Genomic DNA, 17,865 nt, shown 5'->3' with positions numbered 1-17,865 from the left:
ATCGTAGCTTAGGGATTCGAGTGCTCTCTCGTGGTGGTTTAGTGATACTACAAAACAAAATTAATGTCTGGGGGAATTTTGTGGGTTCACTGTCAATGTCAAAATTTCAACAAATTTGTTGTCAGTCTGACTCATTGTTAGCAAGTTTGATTAAATCTGTAATAATGACAAGGTACTTAACTTAAAGGGGTCATGACATGAGGAATTACAGTTTTCTTGATCTTTTAACATAGGTCATTGTTTTATAAATACATACTGAAAGTTTCAGAACTCAAAACTTCCTCCTCACTGAAAAAAGAGCATTTGTTGAAACTAAGCTGCCAAACCGACTGATTGTCTACTTCCTCCACATTGTGATGTCACACTGTGGTAGCAATTTGCATCTGACTGATTCCATAACAACGTGTCAATGCCTACTTTTCAGTAGCCCCTCTCACTAGCGGTGAGCAGTGAGATATGGCAAGGAGAGGACAGGTCAGTCAAGAGCAGAGAGCCCATCATAACAGTGGGTGTTTACTGTCAAGTCTTAAAGGAGAAACCGCACCTAAACTGAGCGTTTCTGACAGAGGGCAAGAATGAAGGTGGAAAATTATTGTGTTTTACAAATATTTGACTGTTTTTTTATGCAAAAAAAATAAAAAATAAAAAAATAAAAAAAATTACTAACATTAAAAGTGAACCTCAGGTAACATATTAAAATAATAAAAAGGCATGTCATGACCCTTCTAATGAAGGGAATAAATCACATAAATAGCCTAAACTAATCAGTTTTAACTACATAATTTTAGTGATATAGGACAAAAACAATGCAGATAACTAATTTCATTGCATTCAGATCACAGATCAGTCCTGAGTTACTGGTATCATTCATATCATTCTGAATCAAGCATGTGTGACTTAACTAAAACACCACTAAAGCTGCTGTTTAATTCAGGTCGTTGTGCATCCTTGGAAATTGTAGACATTTTAAAAAGCTAATAAAGAGGTACATCCCATCCTTATAAAGTGTTGACCAAGAACATAAATAATACTACTTGTTAATTGCCATCATAGTAGAAATGTTAATCAAATGTTATGCCTTTTTATTCTTTCAGTTCTTTCACAGCTTTTTAATGGCACTAGTTGTGTAACAATAACAATCCACATCTGAAAAATAATAATATGATGAGTTTGTCTGGTGAAGAGAGGGAGAGAGATTTATCATGTCAATAAATCTTTTTAGCCTATCTATCTTTTGTTTTTGTTTTTACGATGATGGAATTGCTTTCTGCTCTGATACTCCCTTTGAAGTGGCATCATTTTGGCTCTTTGTCATTTGAAAACTTTACTTGAGGATAAGTACACATTTAAAATTTTCATAAAATTTAAAAGCCATAACACTGCAATATGTTGACATAGGCTCAATTTTCCTCCGGCCTAATGGCACATTTCCCCTCATTATCACCATCTTGTCAATGCTGCTTCAGTTTGAAAACTCTGAGCTGAAATACAAAGTTTTTGCCTCTCTCAACAGACTCAATTGATTTTCCACGAGTCAAGAAGGACAATAGTTTATTTAGCTGCAACTTTAGAAAAAAAATATATGTTTGTGTCAGGTGTATTTTGTTGATTCATGTCTTTTATTTTGAAAAGTTTAGTTCCTGTTCCCTAGTCATGTGATGTCTTGTTTTCCCTCCATGTTCATGTGTCATGTTTTCGTTGGTTTATTGTTTAATTATCTTGTTATCAGTTCTGTTTGTTCATTGGTTTATGTTCTCCCATGTCTTGTATTTAAGCCCTCATGTTTTCATTGTCTGGTGGTCAAGTATTGAATGTGGATGTGATCGTAGACGTTTATGTCAAGCCACGTTTATGTCAAGCCACGTTTATGTCAAGCCACGTTTATGTCAAGCCATGTTTAAATCAAGTCAAGCCACGTTTATGTTTAGTTTAGTTCACATGTAGTCAGGGTTATTGGTTCTCACTTTGTAAATAAACTGCACTTGGGTTCTTCATCTCATCATTGTCTTCGTCATTGCCATCATTGTTAGCAGCCAACATCGTTACAGAATACTTGACCCAACCATGAACCCAGCAGTTCGGCTTCTGCGCCTACATCAGGGGAATCGTCCCCTGGAGGACTATGTGGAGGACTTTTGCGATCTGGCTTTCCAGGTGGACTTTAATGAAGTTGCCCTCAAAGACTATTTTAGATTTGGACTGAATGAGTCCATTTCACTGTGGGGGAGGCGGATGCTGAGCCAGAGTTCCACGCCATGGCCGCCGCCGAGCCAGAGTTCCACGCCATGGCCGCCGCCGAGCCAGAGGTCAACGCCATGGCCGCCAAGCCAGAGTTTCTAGTCATGGTCGCTGAGCTAGCGCCATCTTTTGCTCCATGCCACGTCACAGCAACGCCTCAGCCTGCTCCATGCCACGTCACAGCAACGCCTCAGCCTGCTCCATGCCACGTCACAGCAACGCCTCAGCCTGCTCCATGCCACGTCACAGCCATGTCTCAGCCTGCTCCATGCCACGTCATGTCACAGCAACGCCTCAGCCTGCTCCATGCCCGTCACAGCAACGCCTCAGCCTGCTCCATGCCACGTCACAGCCACACCTGAGCAGTTGGACCTGGAGATGGTTCCCACCCTTATACCCACCCTTAGTTCTCCTGAGCAGGCAAGGGGAACTTTCGGCCCTCCGACCCCGCCTGGACCCTCCGAGCCCTGGACTTCGCCTTGGCCTGTCAGTCCCTCGACATTGCCTCAGCTCTGCGTTCCCTCGGCTCCACTGCGGTCCTTCAGCCTATCGGCTTTGCTGGGGTCCCTCGTCCCTCCGGCTCCTCCTTGGTCTGTCGGTCACCTGGCACCGCTTTGGCTCTCCGATCCTCTGGCTGCGCCTCGTCCCTCCGATCTGTCAGCTTCACCGGGGACCTCCTTCCCTATGGCTCCACCTTGGTCCTCAGTCCCACCGGCTCCACCTCAGTCTTCCGATCCCCCAGCTCCGCCTTGCTCCTCCGAGCCTCCAGCACCGCCTTGGTCCTTCCTGCCATCGGCTCCACCCTGGCCCTTCGAGTCTTCGGCTACTCTCCGGGCACCAATTTCCATGGCTCCGCCCCTCGAGCCTCTCTTGGCTCCACCCCCCACGGACTTTGCCTTGGTCCCATGCCCCTCGCCCTTTCTCGCCATGCCACGCCCCATACCTCAAGACACCCCCCCCCCCCCAGCTCCCTACAGAACTTTGAATTTATGTCATGTTTTACGTGTTTTGTTTATGTGTTGGGGTGTCAGGAGCCACCCCTTAGTGGGGGGGATATGTCAGGTGTATTTTGTTGATTCATGTCTTTTATTTTGAAAAGTTTAGTTCCTGTTCCCTAGTCATGTGATGTCTTGTTTTCCCTCCATGTTCATGTGTCATGTTTTCATTGGTTTATTGTTTAATTATCTTGTTATCAGTTCTGTTTGTTCGGTTTATGTTCTCCCATGTCTTGTATTTAAGCCCTCATGTTTTCATTGTCTGGTGGTCAAGTATTGAATGTGGATGTGATCGTAGATGTTTAAGTCAAGCCACGTTTATGTCAAGCCATGTTTAAATCAAGTCAAGCCACGTTCATGTTTATGTTTAGTTTAGTTCACATGTAGTCAGGGTTATTGGTTCTCACTTTGTAAATAAACTGCACTTGGGTTCTTCATCTTATCATTGTCTTCGTCATTGCCATCATTGTCAGCAGCCAACATCGTTACAGATTGATACATATTATATGAAATAGAAAATAATATTTTGCAAATATATATATACATATATATATGCACTGGCGGCCAAAAGTTTGGAATAATGTACAGATTTTGCTCTTAAGGAACAAATTGGTACTTTTATTCACCAAAGTGGCATTCAACTGATCACAATGTATAGTCAGGACATTAATAACCTGAAAAATTACTATTACAATTTGAAAAAAAAATTTCAGAACTTCTTAAACTACTTCAAAATGTTCTCATCAAAAAATCCGCCATGTGCAGCAATGACAGCTTTGCAGATCCTTGGCATTCTAGCTGTCAGTTTGTCCAGATACTCAGGTGACAGTTCACCCCACGCTTCCTGTAGCACTTGCCATAGATGTGGCTGTCTTGTTGGGCACTTCTCAAGCACCTTACAGTCTAGCTGATTCCACAAATCTCAATGAGGTTAAGATCCATAACATCCTTTTCCAATTATCTGTTGTCCAATGTCTGTGTTTCTTTGCCCACTCTAACCTTTTCTTTTTGTTTTTCTGTTTCAAAAGTGGCTTTTTCTTTGCAATTCTTCCCATAAGGCCTGCACCCCTGAGTCTTCTCTTTACTGTTGTACATGAAACTGGTGTTGAGTGGGTAGAATTAAATGAAGCTTTCAGCTGAGGACATGTGAGGCATCTATTTCTCAAACTAGAGGCTCTGATGTACTTATCCTCTTGTTTAGTTGTACATCTGGCCTTCCACATCTTTTTCTGTCCTTGTTAGAGCCAGTTGTCTTTTGTCTTTGAAGACTGAAGTGTACAACTTTGAAATCTTCAGTTTTTTGGCAATTTCAAGCATTGTATAGCCTTCATTCCTCAAAACAATGGTTGACTGGCGAGTTTCTAGAGAAAGCTGTTTCTTTTTTTTTGTTGCCATTTTTTACCTAATATTGACCTTAAGACATGCCAGTCTATTGCATACTGTGGCAACTCAAAAACAAACACAAAGACAATGTTAAGCTTCATTTAATGAACCAAAAAGCTTTCAACTGTGTTTGATATAATGGCAAGTGATTTTCTAGTACCAAATTAGCAAATTAGCATGATTAATCAAGGATAAGGTGTTGGAGTGATGGCTGCTGGAAATGAGGCCTGTCTAGATTTGATCAAAAATGACTTTTTTCAGATAGTGATGGTGCTGTTTTTTTACATCAGTATTGTCCTGACTATACTTTGTGATCAGATGAATGGCACTTTGGTGAATTCAAATACCAATTTCCTTCCGAAACAGCAAAATCTGTACATTATTCCAAACTTTTCGCTGCCAGTGTATATACACTACTGGTAAACATTTTTGAAACACGACTGAAATGTTTCTCATGATCTTAAAAATCTTTTGATCTGAAGGCGTATGCTTAAATGTTTGAAATGAGTTTTGTAGACAAAAATATAATTGTGCCACCATATTAATTTATTTGATTATAAAACTAAAATTTAATAAAAACATTTTTTTTTAAATTGATGACTTGGACCAAATAATAAAGAAAAGCAGCCAATAAGTGCCCAACATAGATGGGAACTCCTTCAATACTGTTTAAAAAGCATCCCAGGGTGATACCTCAAGAAGTTGGTTGAGAAAATGTCAAGAGTACATGTCTGCAAATTCTAGGCAAAGGGTGACTACTTTGAAGATGCTAAAATATAACACAGTTTTGATTTATTTTGGATTTTGTTTAGTCACAACATAATTCCCATAGTTCCATTTATGTTATTCCATAGTTTTAATGACTTTACTATTATTTTAAAATGTGATAAAAAATTATAATAAAGAATGAGTAAGTGTTTCAAAACTTTTGACCGGTAGTGTATATACATTTATTTTTGAAAAAATATAAAGGTTTTTAATTGCATGATTGGTTTAACTGTAAATAAAAAAACAAGGGTAATCAATAAATAAACATATAAAAGCTTCCAAAAAGATTAGAAACCTCTGTATGTTACAGTTCAGAGTTTTTCATTGGTTCCTCCACTGAAATACATTTGTCCCTGCCTTTGGGAGGGCATGAGTTATTCAAACGCACCTATTACCAAGAAGCGTTTTTCGCATTCTCAACTTTCTCTGGTCCGTGAGGTTTCCATGGTCAGCTACGTCAGTGCATCCTAAGCTTCTGATTGGTTATCCTGATTTGATTGTTTGGCATGTGCAGCCTTTCTCAGATTCTGATTGGTTAAAACGCATTGGAAGCGCTTCGCTGAAGAATTGGTATTTTTGTTCCTGTGTCAAAGACTGCTAGCTGATGACAGGCTACAGTAAGTTATCGGACAAATCAACTTTATCAGAGACGAAATTGGCAACTTTTTGGACTCAAAACCTGTACACGGCACATTTGATCTGAGGAGAACGTCGGACAACAATTTCACGAAGAAAAACTCTGGAAAATAGCCATATATTTAAATTGCTCAGCAAGCCTACCGTTAGCTTAGCTTGATTTGATAGCAATACTAGCAATCGGACCGAAATTGATTTTGAATAGTAGGGTTCTGTAAGTAGTTAAGGGTCTTCATATATTGTACAGTTGTGATTTGTTTCTAATTTTTAGATTCGTTATAGCTGGTCTCAGTCGAGCTTGATATTGATCGCCGGATCTATCTAGTCGGTCGGTCGGGTAGAGTTTTTTTTTAATTTATTATTATTTATTTATTTTTTCGTCTGGGACAAATTTGGGCTATCTGTGTGCTCCACACAGCTGGAAATGGTATGTATATTCTGTGCGATGATTTCTAGAGATTCAAATGGTTTTGTTGTTATAAGAAAATATATTTTCAGTTTATGGCCGTACCTTTATAACATAGCTTGCCTACCAGATGCTAGCTTGTTTGAGCTGTAACTTTCTTATTTGTTTTCTTCATTGTTCTTCAAATTAATAATAATAATTATTTACGTTTTTATGCCCTGATTACTGCCTTGTGCTAACAGAATAGAACCCAGATGGTCCTCTGCCGAGTTCGGAATGGCATACTACCATAGTATTTGCCATAGACAGATATGGCAGACGTAAAAAGAGTTGTATAGTATGCCACTGCGAACTCAGTCATACAGTCTTATGCCAAACTAATAGTTACAAGCTCACTTGGGAACTTTCGATGGTCATTTGCACTTCACTGAAGTAGTCGGGGAAATTATCAACACGAACATGCTTATTTTCAGATCTTTGTCACTGGCATTAATCGGGCGAATCTAGGATTTCGATTTTAGGGGGGCTCAGCCCCTAATGACACTATTAGATGTGTACATTTAATGTTTTCCACTCTTTAGCTTAGTGTTTTTTTGTTTTTTACTGTGTTCACATCATTCAAGCAAACTAATATACATTAAGAATATTGTCTTTTTTTATTTATTTATTTTATAATAAACACACTCAAAGTAAAAAAATAAATAAAAAAAAACTGAAACCATTCAAAGATTTTTGTTTTTTTCCACTTTTATAATAATAATAATAATAATAATAATAATAATAATAAAAACGTGTTTATAACTGTAAATAAATAATTTTGCAACTTCTATAAATTAAAGTTATATCAGACATCACAAAAAACTATTATTATGATAAATGTGGTTCTTGGTTGTATGTAAATGTAAATAAATCTTGGTTGTTTTTTAGTAGATTGAATTAACTCCAGATTATGTTTCTCTGTATATCATTTTCTCATGACTTGAGTCTTTTGAGTTTGTTCAAAAGAGAAAATTTTAATTTCAATAGAATAACCCTGGTAATAATATATATACAGTGCTGGGCAGATTACTTCAGAATTGTAATCGTGAACTGATTACAAATTACATGACAAAAATTGCATTTTGAAGCAGAGTACAAAAGCAAGTCACGAAACTAAAACTCTTTACACCGCTAATGCAGTTGGATTACATTGTGAATATATGTTTGATGGACAAAACCTTCCAAACTTATTGTGACACATGGTTAAATTATACACAGAGTGATAATTCAAATAATGCTTAAAATGTGTTCATCAGGAAATAAGTAAAAAAAAACATTTATTCAAATGCTTATTTAAATTTGATGTTGAATCCTTTGCAGTTGACAGGATATTAATCTTTGGAAGGCAGAGTTTACATTGGGAAAAAAAAGTCACTTTACAGTGTCGCCTTAAAAGTTACATAATTTCTGTACATCCAGTGATCAAATGCTGATTTAGACCACTCCATCTTAACCTGGCTAATGATGAGAATCAGGTCTGTGTGCAATTTGACATCCCTCGTCCTTTCCCTCTCTTCCAAACACACTCGAAGTGTTACTGAACGTACTGTACTTCATAGTTAGGCTGAGTGAAAAATGTAAAAGATATACATTTAATGCATATAATGAGCAATTTACTGCTGTTGCCTAATGAACATGTAATCATGTAATCCATAAGAAAGTAACTGTAGTCCGATTACAAATATTTAAAAATGTAATTGTAATTAAAGTACTTGATTTTCATAATCTGATTAGGTAATCCAGATTACATGCAATCAGTTAATATCCAGCACTGTATATATATATGTGTGTGTGTGTGTGTGTGTGTGTGTGTGTGTTTGTGTGTGTGTATATATATATATATTTTTTTTTTTTTTTTTACACACACACATATATACATACACAGTATATACTGTATACATTTTTGTAAATCACACTTTTACGCCAGTAGGTGGCAACAAATGGGTTCATCTTTAAACCATTGATAAAGCACATTAACGTTCACTACAGAAAGAAGTCTAATTACACTGTATTAAAATCAGTGTGTCTACTAAGAGATTTTGGCAGTGTTTAAATATCATAAGCATTTTCCCCACAAATGACAATAAAGCATATCATTTTGTGCCCTGCTGTGCGTGACCATTAAGGTATTCAAAAAGGACAACATAGCCTGTAAGTAATTACAGGTTTTAATTACAGCCTGATGTCATTGTAATGTCATTAGTCACTTTTAATCTTAATTAATCCAGTGCCTTTCTCTCCTTGTTAAACGAGATTACCTAACTAAATGAGCAACATGCCTCCTCTGCTTCAGTCGGTCAGAAGATGTGGATCCTCATTCGTTCATGAATTGAATGAAGTGAATGGGGCGTATTCATTCAGTGGGTCAAACCAATGATATGCTTCTTCACAGCCCACACTCCAATGCTATTGGCTCGCGCTTTAGTCAGTCTTTACAGGCGAGAAAAGCCACCAAAGCACCTCGTGCTTCAAACAAGTGCAGCATTGCGGCTGCAGCTGTTTAAAACACTTACGTGCTGATTGCAAAGTCACAGATTTTTAGGGGGGCTGAGATGAATTTTAGGGGGTCTAGTTACACCTGTGGCACTAATGATGTTGCCCATCACTTTATCTGTGATTTTAAAAGCAGATGTAGAGTTTGTAACACAGTCAGTGCTGTATATGAAGGGTGTGACACTCACAATTACTTATTTGTGTGTGTGTGTGTGTGTGTGTGTGTGTGTGTAGAATTCGAATGTGGAGAACTTGCCTCCCCAAGTGTTGAGACTTGTCTATAAAGAGGTTTCTGCCCTGGCAGCAGACCCTCCAGAGGGCATCAAAGTCTACCCCAGCGAAGAGGATATCACAGAACTTCACACTGCTATTGAAGGCCCAGGTAAGAAGTGAAATGATATTGGTAGTTGTTTCACCTCGTTTTCTTATAACTTTGTTGCAGGAGGATTGGTTTGGCCCATATCAATTTCTTATTCCCCTTTTGCCTAACAGAAGGAACTCCTTATGCCGGAGGGGTGTTCCGGATGCGTTTAGTCCTTGGGAAGGATTTCCCTGCTGCACCGCCCAGAGGCTATTTCCTGACTAAGATTTTCCATCCTAATGTTGGGCACAAGGGTGAAATCTGTGTCAATGTACTGAAGAGAGACTGGAAGGCAGAGTTGGGTCTGAGACATGTATTGCTTGTAAGTAGCAGGACAGGCTGAACTGAACATGCATCACATAGCTAAAGTTCTTTGAAAAATTGCCTTAATTATACCCAAAGATTTGGGGTTTCGTTCATCTTTACTTGGTATTACTCATTAAGGTGAATGACTTTCTGAGGCATTCCTTGTTTTTTCTCTGGCAAATTATAAAGTTTTGGAGCCCAACTTAAACTTTATTGCAGTTTTGGTGGGTAATGTTCATGAAAAACTGATTTCATTCAGGTCACATAATAAAAAAAATATATAACAGTTAGATAAAATCAAGAAATATTTTAACGTTTTTAAAACATTTTCTGGTGCATGTCCAGATGTCCATTATCATTATAGCTAGCTATACAGAACTTTGGCCAAAAAAACAGAGGCTGATTTGTTTGAAAAATAAAAAAATTAAAGTTAATTTGAACTTTACATGTCAACTTGCATGTCAATTTAGGTGAGGCTCTAGGTATTTCTAAGGTATTTCACACTTTTGTTTTTTTGTTTTTTGTGTGTGTTTTTCAGATTAACCCAAACAGTTTATATAATGGTTTGTCTATTTGATTGAAATCATCAGAATTGGCATTTAATAATTATAAAAGCTTCTTGGCCATGTAAGTCTCTAAGGTATTGTTATTATGTGTTTCATAAATAAGTTGCAATAATGAGAATTCGTTCACAATTTACTGTAATTTTTCACACTCAAGCACCTAAATTATTATTCATACCTATTAGTGGCTATTAATGAAAAGCATTTTTGTCTACCAAGCCCACCTGATTTACTTTGTTGCAACATGTTACTCAACCTTGATCACTTGCATAGTCTTAAACTGTGATACACATTAGACACTGACGTTTAGCTTTAGTGACAGCAAGTTGTCATAATGGAACTTGCCATTAAACTAGGGATATGCACAAGTAATGGATTAGTCGAGTACTCGTTCGGCTTTAAATATTCGACTAGTAAAAACACTACTCGAATATTGCAATTTGATTTTCCTTTGTGCCTTTGCCTTCCGTGGGCAACGATGAAACTGCTTCTCTCACCTAAATCTTGCCGTTACAACTGCTTTGTGTTACACAGCAAAATGCATTGAGTGGCGCTGTGAATGCATGACATTATTAAAGGAATAATTTTCCCAAAATGTTAATTCTGTCAGTATTTAAAGTGATTGTATAGCTTCAGAAAACTTGGAATGTGTAAGTGCAAATGTTTTTTGTCTTTTTTTTTATTTATCTAGATGTTGTTTATGAATAGTGCTCATTTTTTCATAAGGAAAAACTGGTTCAAAGGTTGAAGCTTGAACTTATTCTCATTTCATGTTTACTCTACAAGAAAGTTACTCAATGCCCATCCCTACATTAAAGCAGTGGCATACTGTAGGTTTCAACAAAATTTTTAGAAGGTACATGCTCGACCGGACTGCACATCCTAGCACAGAAACTTATTGTGTGGAGCAGTGCATACACTTATTCATTACGTGCAACGCATATCCCATGCATAATTGCGTTGTAACGATGCATCTGATCTGGATTGATGTATCAGTCAAATAACAAGCGTTGAAATGCATCGATGCAACGCATAAAAAGTCGATGTGTATTATTTTAGAATGCACTGTTATTTTTACACTCGCATCAGCCACGTCTGTATGCATTTCTATCAAAGCGTGAAGCAAGTGCCAGGCGATGCAGCAGCCTAGCACTCTGAGCAGTAGCAGCCAAGGAAAAAAACACTAATAACACATAGATGAAGTTACTTTTTAAAAGCAAATGCCAGGTTCTATTGACAGCGCAGAAAAGGTCTGCTGTCTATGGGTGGTTCGCTGAAGTTGTTTGTGGGGTTGAAACACCTTGTTTCAAAAAGATTATTGTAGGTTTGGGCTTCTTTAAATTCCCATCCGGATTGGTGGATCAAGATAAACCCAAGGTTTGACATGATATTTCATGGATCGCCGTCATTGTTATTGCGTCTGCTCTATTTAGACTCATTCACCCCGCAGCTGCTGTTGGTAGATTTTTCACTAAGGAATCGCAAAAACACTGATCGTAAACAGCTGTTTTCAATTTCCAAAGTGCAATTGCTATTGGATATGAGGCCAAATATGATATAATGTTGATCTTATATGAACAAGACCCATGGAAGATAACTGGAAGAAAGGGACCCTGTCTCTACCACTGCAGTGCATAGGCTACTGTTTGAGAAAGGATATGTAAATAAAAATAATGCCATTATAATATAATACTTCTAAAATTATGTCATTAAGTGCATTTATTTTGACTGCAGTAACTTCAATCAAAACTGGGTGATATTTGGTTTGAATATTGATGAACATTGAGGATCACCTGTGTGTTACTTGATTGTTTATATTATAAAATGGGCACATAATATCCTTTCATATTGGTCTCAAGCCCCTAAATCGAATCAAATCTAAATCGCATCGGTAGACATGGGTATTGCAAACACCGGATCGTTAGCTAAGAGAATTGATATAAGTTTGTATCATCATGAAACTAGTGATTTATACCCGTAGTGCATAAACACAGGAGTGGATTTATTCTACAGAGAATGGAGACATCATCTGCAAGTGATGAGCCAGGTGTGGGAGAGATATGGACAAGCTGCAGTATCTCTTTGAATCGCTGAAAATGCTCTCTCGCTGTCAGCTGAACCAGTGTCAAAAGCGAAACTTTGTGAGAGAGACCCAGCGTGTGAGCAATAGAGACTGAAAGGCAGCCAGAGAAAATAATAGTTTTGAGATTTTAAACTTTAAGAAATTAAACAGCAGTATTCAATGTGTTTTATATCTGAATGTATAGTGTCTAATAATGCCTTGGCATGGTACACTTATGTTTATCTTACCAATAAAGCTTGATATGAGTTGAATCTGCCCAGCCCACTATTGATATTTCAGAGTAGCTGTGCTCTACAACAGTTACAACATTTTCAGCCAAGGCTAGATGTGGCTATGGAATCAAGAACATTTTGTGATCTTCACATCTTTCCAATATTGAAATCTTTGATTCCCTAAGTGTCTTAGCTGAATGTGCACAAAGATTCATTGTAAAACCTCTAATTTGTCTTTCACAGACCATCAAGTGCCTTATGATCCATCCTAACCCAGAGTCAGCCCTGAATGAGGAGGCTGGGAGGTTACTTCTGGAGGACTATAAGGAGTATGCATCCCGTGCTCACCTCCTGACAGAGATCCACGCTATGGGAGGCACGTCAGGGGCCCCTCAGGAGCCTGCTGATGGACCTCAACCCAAGAAACATGCAGGAGATCCGAACAAACGTGTAGCAGGGGCTGGTTTGGTAACAGCGGGCGCTGGGACCAACAGCTCGAATAACAGCAGCACAAGTAGTAACAATAGTAATATAGTTACAAAGAAGAAAACAGATAAAAAACGAGCTTTGAGGCGGCTATAAAAGAGTGAATCAGTGTTTTTGTGTACATATAAATATTGAGTTGTGCAGACCACCTTTTCCCCTCCTTAAACTGTCTTTCTATTTTAGGATAGCCATTTTGCCATGATGCTACCCGAACACTCCTTCGCTTGTTCCTTTGAACTTACTCTCAGGACTTGAACTGTCCATGTGACAATTCTCTTTTTCACTCACAAAAGGAGTTTCATCTGTGTTTTCAAAATCTTACAATCGTTCAGATTATGAATACAATTGTAAAGGTATTTGGTTAATATTATTTGTGGCCTCTGGGATTATGTAATGACATTTTGACTATCAGTGAATGCTACAGTTTCCTGTACTCCCCTGTTCTGCTGGGGTGTACAGCCAGAACAGGCTTTCTAACAAGTTATTTTGCACAGAAGTGATATTATATTTAGATTTCAGGTGTGACCGTTCACTTACTGTAATTCTGACCTATTGCATTGGACTGAACCAGTTAAATTACAGATGAGAGATGAGGTTTTATTCAGGGGATTATCGAAGAATAGTACCTTGCCCTGGGTGTGATTGCTGTGTTTGAGTAAGAGATGTAAGATCAGGAATAACAGAGGGGGTGGTTAAAATGTGGTCTGAATATAACTCGTGAAATATCACTTGTCTTTTTTTTTTTTTTTACTCTTGCATTATTTTTTTGTGAGTGCATATTTGTATGGTATTATTCTGTCCAGTTTTTACAAAATTTTGTTGGTTCATTTCTTTTTCATTGTCCACTTTGCAAAAGGCCTTGTTCTCCATTTCAAGTGAACAGCTACATTTACCAGACACTTTGGTGCATGAGTTGAAGCCATTAGACCAGTTGGGGTAGAGCAAGGGGGCAACCAACTAGTTAATCATGCTGTTCCGTTTCAGACATATAGAGGTCACATGATGTTTGTCCATTTTGAAATTTGTTTCAGAACAATTTTTAGTATTGATGTTCTACTTGTCAAAAAGAATGTTTACCTTCCCTTTTTATATGATCACAGCTGCGCTTTTCTCTAGCCCTGCTGGTCTCTCAATCAAAAGTCTGTTAAGGAATCTTCTCCGATAGACTTCAGTTCTGGCCGTCAGTTCTCCAACAAATTGCTCTGAACGTTGGGCACGATGTGCCTTCAGCGACTGTTTGCCCATACTTAAAAGCTTGTGGATGAACAGTAGGGCATTTTTGTGGCCATTTTAAGTTATTTAAATTAAATAAAGGAATTTTAGGGAGATATTTTCTTTTTTTTATTATTATTATTATTGTGTTAAAGAAAAATCTGTTTTATTCTGTCCCTGTGTTTGCATGCATCTTGCTTTAAGTTCATCTGGAATTTAAAATACATGCATGTTTATAAATGCAGGAATTAACATTTTTATTTGCTAGAAAGAAAATAATGAATGTTGAGATTAACTGTAGGCAATATGATCTGTTGTCTTATTAGGTGCATTCTTGTCCACCCAGTGGTTTTGTTGTCATCTTGCTGTGCATGCCACAATCAGGATCCACAGCAATATTTTCTGTTTAAACATTGTATGAGAATGAGACACATTCAGTGTATGTTACCCCTTAAAAATGTTTCACTCAAACTCAAAAGGCATATCGCAGACTTATAATTTGAGTGGTTATGAATGGTTCTCATCGCAGGTTGGCTGAGCGGCCGAAACAGCAGCCCACCCACTTAGCTTGGTGCTCGCTTGCTAATTGCTGTCTGTAAGAAGGAAAGCCGAAGAAAGGGGAGGAAATATATAAGCTTGCAGTACAACAGGCGAAAGACTCAAAGCATACACAGTATACAGCTCTGGAAAAAATTAAGAGACCACTGCAAAATTATCAGTTTCACTGGATTTACTATTTATAGGTATGTGTTTGAGTAAAATTAACATGTTTGTTTTATTCTATAAACTAGATAACATTTCTTCCAAATTCTAAATAAAAATATTGTCATCCTGATGATCTGGGGGTGCTTCAGCAAGGCTGGAATCAGGCACATTCGTCTTTGTGAAGGACGCATTAATCAAGCCACGTACAAGGTTATCCTGGAAGAAAACTTGCTTCCATCCGCTCTGATAAAGTTCCCTAACTCTGAGGATCAGTTTTTCTAGCAGGACAATGCTCCATGCCACACAGCCAGGTCAGTTAATGTGTGGATGGAGGAACACTGGATCAAGACCCTGTCATGGCCAGCCTAGTCTCCAGACCTGAACCCCATTGAAAACCTCTGGAATGTGATCAAGAGGAAGATGGATGGCCACAAGCCATCAAACAAAGCCGAGCTGCTTGAATTTTTGCACCAGTAGTGCCATAAATTCACCCAACAACAATGTGAAAGACTGGTAGAAAGCATGCCAAGACTCATGAAAGCTGTGATTGAAAATCAGGGTTATTCCACCAAATATTGATTTCTGAACTCTTCCTAAGTTAAAACATTAGTATTGTGTTGTTTAAAAATGAATATGAACTTGTTTTCTTTGCATTATTTGAGGTCTGAAAACACTGCATCTTTTTTGTTATTTTGACCAGTTGTCATTTTCTGCAAATAAATGCTCTAAATGACTATTTTTATTTAGAATTTGGGAGAAATGTTGTCATTATAGAATAAAACAAAAACTTTCATTTTACTCAAACACATACCTATAAATAGTAAATCCAGAGAAACTGATAATTTTGCAGTGGTCTTTTAATTGTTTCCAGAGCTGTATATAAACGAGTTTTAAATTTGTCAGATGCACGCCTTAAACATGGTCCTAAAAAGAACTTTAGTCCCCAAAACAGCTCGCCCTTTTATTCGTGAGAGTAATCAGTGTCATACCACCAAGAGGTAAATATTTCATGACCTCCACGGATTATGTACTGTGCGGTAGGCTATACATGCATGATGAGTTGAGTGCATCGCTCTCCATGGTGCTGAAATGGCTATTGACGGCTGTCGATTAGCCAGGCGCTGATTTATCCACAGAATCTGACAATGCATTTATGGCCTATGTGCGGTCGCAGAAGAGTAATTTTATATTTGCTGTAAACATGGAGGTGATTTATGAGTATATTAGGTGTACATTAAAAAATAGAAATATGTGCTGATCTTATGTATTTCAGCCTATTTGCATAGATGTATTTTATAGCAGGTTGGCAATAATTGTGTAGTGATTATATTCTACCTAAGATACAAAGTTTTTATTATTGTAAAAATGTTACACCTTATGCACGAGAGAATCGGATACTGTGATTACAGTTTGTGTCGTGAATTACCCTAAAAGCATCTACAAGTAAAACATAAAATCAGTAGACTCTTGTATGTTTAAAGTACAATGTGAAGCTTATACCATAGGCTTGGGCTGTGTCATCATGCCGTTTTTTTTTTTCGTGCAATCTTTTTTGTTTTTTACGAAATCAGTCACGACCATTAGCACTTAGCAATAGTGATTATTTCGTCTTCTACAACCAATTATTTGAATCTTGAAGGGAAAGGCATCAAAATGATTAGAGACACAAACAAAATGACACTGTTGCCATGGCAACCGATCGGCGTGACCATAACCCCAATATGTTTAGCCAGCCATAGTCATGTAAAGATAAGAAGTAGTTTGAGAAAAGAAACACTTGAAGCGGTTGGGAATCAACATCGTCAGCGTCTCGTGAAACACAATAAATGCACTTTTCAGCGCAGCGGACCTCTGTGAGACCACCCGCCTCATTCCACCGGTGTTTCGTGACAGGGTCGGAATGTTCTTGTGTGCACACTTTGCAGGAGGCGTCGATTAACAGCAACGTGAAAGAGCAACACTCGCATGTCGTTTCAGAGAGAATTAACGCGAAAAGACATTAATGGCAACAGGCGTTTTTGTTCCACCTTTGCCTACCGTTATCAAAAGTATATCAAGGACGCATTTGGTAACTTAGGCAGCAGCTATCTTACCTGGAACACTTTCTCAGTACTATATACAAGCAAATCAGTTGAAATCATATTGCAAGATCTGTTGCATAGGTTAAGAAAATTGATGCTTTGTCTGTAGTAAAACATGGAAACAACTGAGGTAGGTGAAAGAAAATCCTGGAAAGAAATTAGTGACTAATTATTGTTTTGTTGCCAAAAGACAAGACTAACATCAGTAAGGGAGTGCGGCAACACTTTGGAAATAACAGCCAACGTCGTCGCTCAAGCTTGAATGTGATGTGAGATCGGTGGTGTCGTGAGGCTCAACAGAATTCTGTACAGGTAAGTCACCCAAGTTGGACTACACTGCTGCATGCATGTCATCTAATTGTCTGATCAATCGTTCCCTGTGTTATTATGCATATGTTTTGTTCTATAGCCTTCTGTTCTCAATTAAGTTTACTGAGCTGGTCCTGATTGCGGGGGGGGGGGGATGTTAGTGGTTAAAATGCGTAAGTGGGATCATTTTATGTTTTCAATCAATTAGCATGCGGCCAGAGAAAGATCTGTAACACATATGCAAGTGTAAAGTGGCTACACATCACCTTCGTGCCATTCATTGCTCTCGCGCTGGTTGTCATGTACACCTTACTTACCCTCTTGCGAATTACAGGTCCTCAGTCCGCATGAGACACGCTGATACACGATGGCCATAGTCTCACCTTCAGATTTTTGTTATCAGAAATGGATCAAAACCTCTTCTTAATGGGGAGTTGCTCTGTAGCTAGACCAACAAAAGTCTGATTTGCTTGGTTGGTTGCGCAGTGTACTGAACTGCGTTTCATTCGGTGTGTGTCTGTACAGGTATGATGTTTAATGATGTTTACGTTGCCTTATATTATATTGACTACTTATAATATGACAGGAT

The 17,865-nt window shown here is 38.2% G+C and overlaps 2 protein-coding genes across 3 annotated transcripts in view; both read left to right on the top strand.

The window, feature by feature from the left end:
• Nucleotides 1–5,941: 5,941 nt before the first annotated feature.
• Nucleotides 5,942–14,659, top strand: LOC127453276 (ubiquitin-conjugating enzyme E2 S). The gene is made up of 4 exons (XM_051719514.1): nucleotides 5,942–6,447; nucleotides 9,193–9,340; nucleotides 9,451–9,641; nucleotides 12,727–14,659. The coding sequence occupies exons 1-4, from the start codon at nucleotides 6,445–6,447 to the stop codon at nucleotides 13,063–13,065; spliced, it is 681 nt and encodes a 226-aa protein (XP_051575474.1). The 5' UTR covers nucleotides 5,942–6,444; the 3' UTR covers nucleotides 13,066–14,659.
• Nucleotides 14,660–16,748: 2,089 nt separating this feature from the next.
• LOC127453514 (protein shisa-7-like) overlaps nucleotides 16,749–17,865 on the top strand; it is a 34,008-nt gene continuing 32,891 nt past the window's right edge. For both annotated transcript variants that reach the window (XM_051719937.1, XM_051719935.1), the window contains exon 1: nucleotides 16,749–17,279. The gene's annotated coding sequence lies outside the window, so the exon portion shown is untranslated. The remainder of the gene's footprint in view (nucleotides 17,280–17,865) is intronic.

This window comes from Myxocyprinus asiaticus, chromosome 15 (genome assembly GCF_019703515.2).
Source record: "Myxocyprinus asiaticus isolate MX2 ecotype Aquarium Trade chromosome 15, UBuf_Myxa_2, whole genome shotgun sequence".
Taxonomy (NCBI): Eukaryota; Metazoa; Chordata; class Actinopteri; order Cypriniformes; family Catostomidae; genus Myxocyprinus; species Myxocyprinus asiaticus.
This window is presented reverse-complemented; position numbering and strand designations above follow the sequence as displayed.

Bases quoted from the DNA above. Each gene is read 5' to 3' on its own strand.
- LOC127453276 (XM_051719514.1), top strand. The intron at 9,341-9,450 runs GTAAGAAGTGAA...TTTGCCTAACAG, and splicing joins CACTGCTATTGAAGGCCCAG to AAGGAACTCCTTATGCCGGA. The intron at 9,642-12,726 runs GTAAGTAGCAGG...TGTCTTTCACAG, and splicing joins GTCTGAGACATGTATTGCTT to ACCATCAAGTGCCTTATGAT.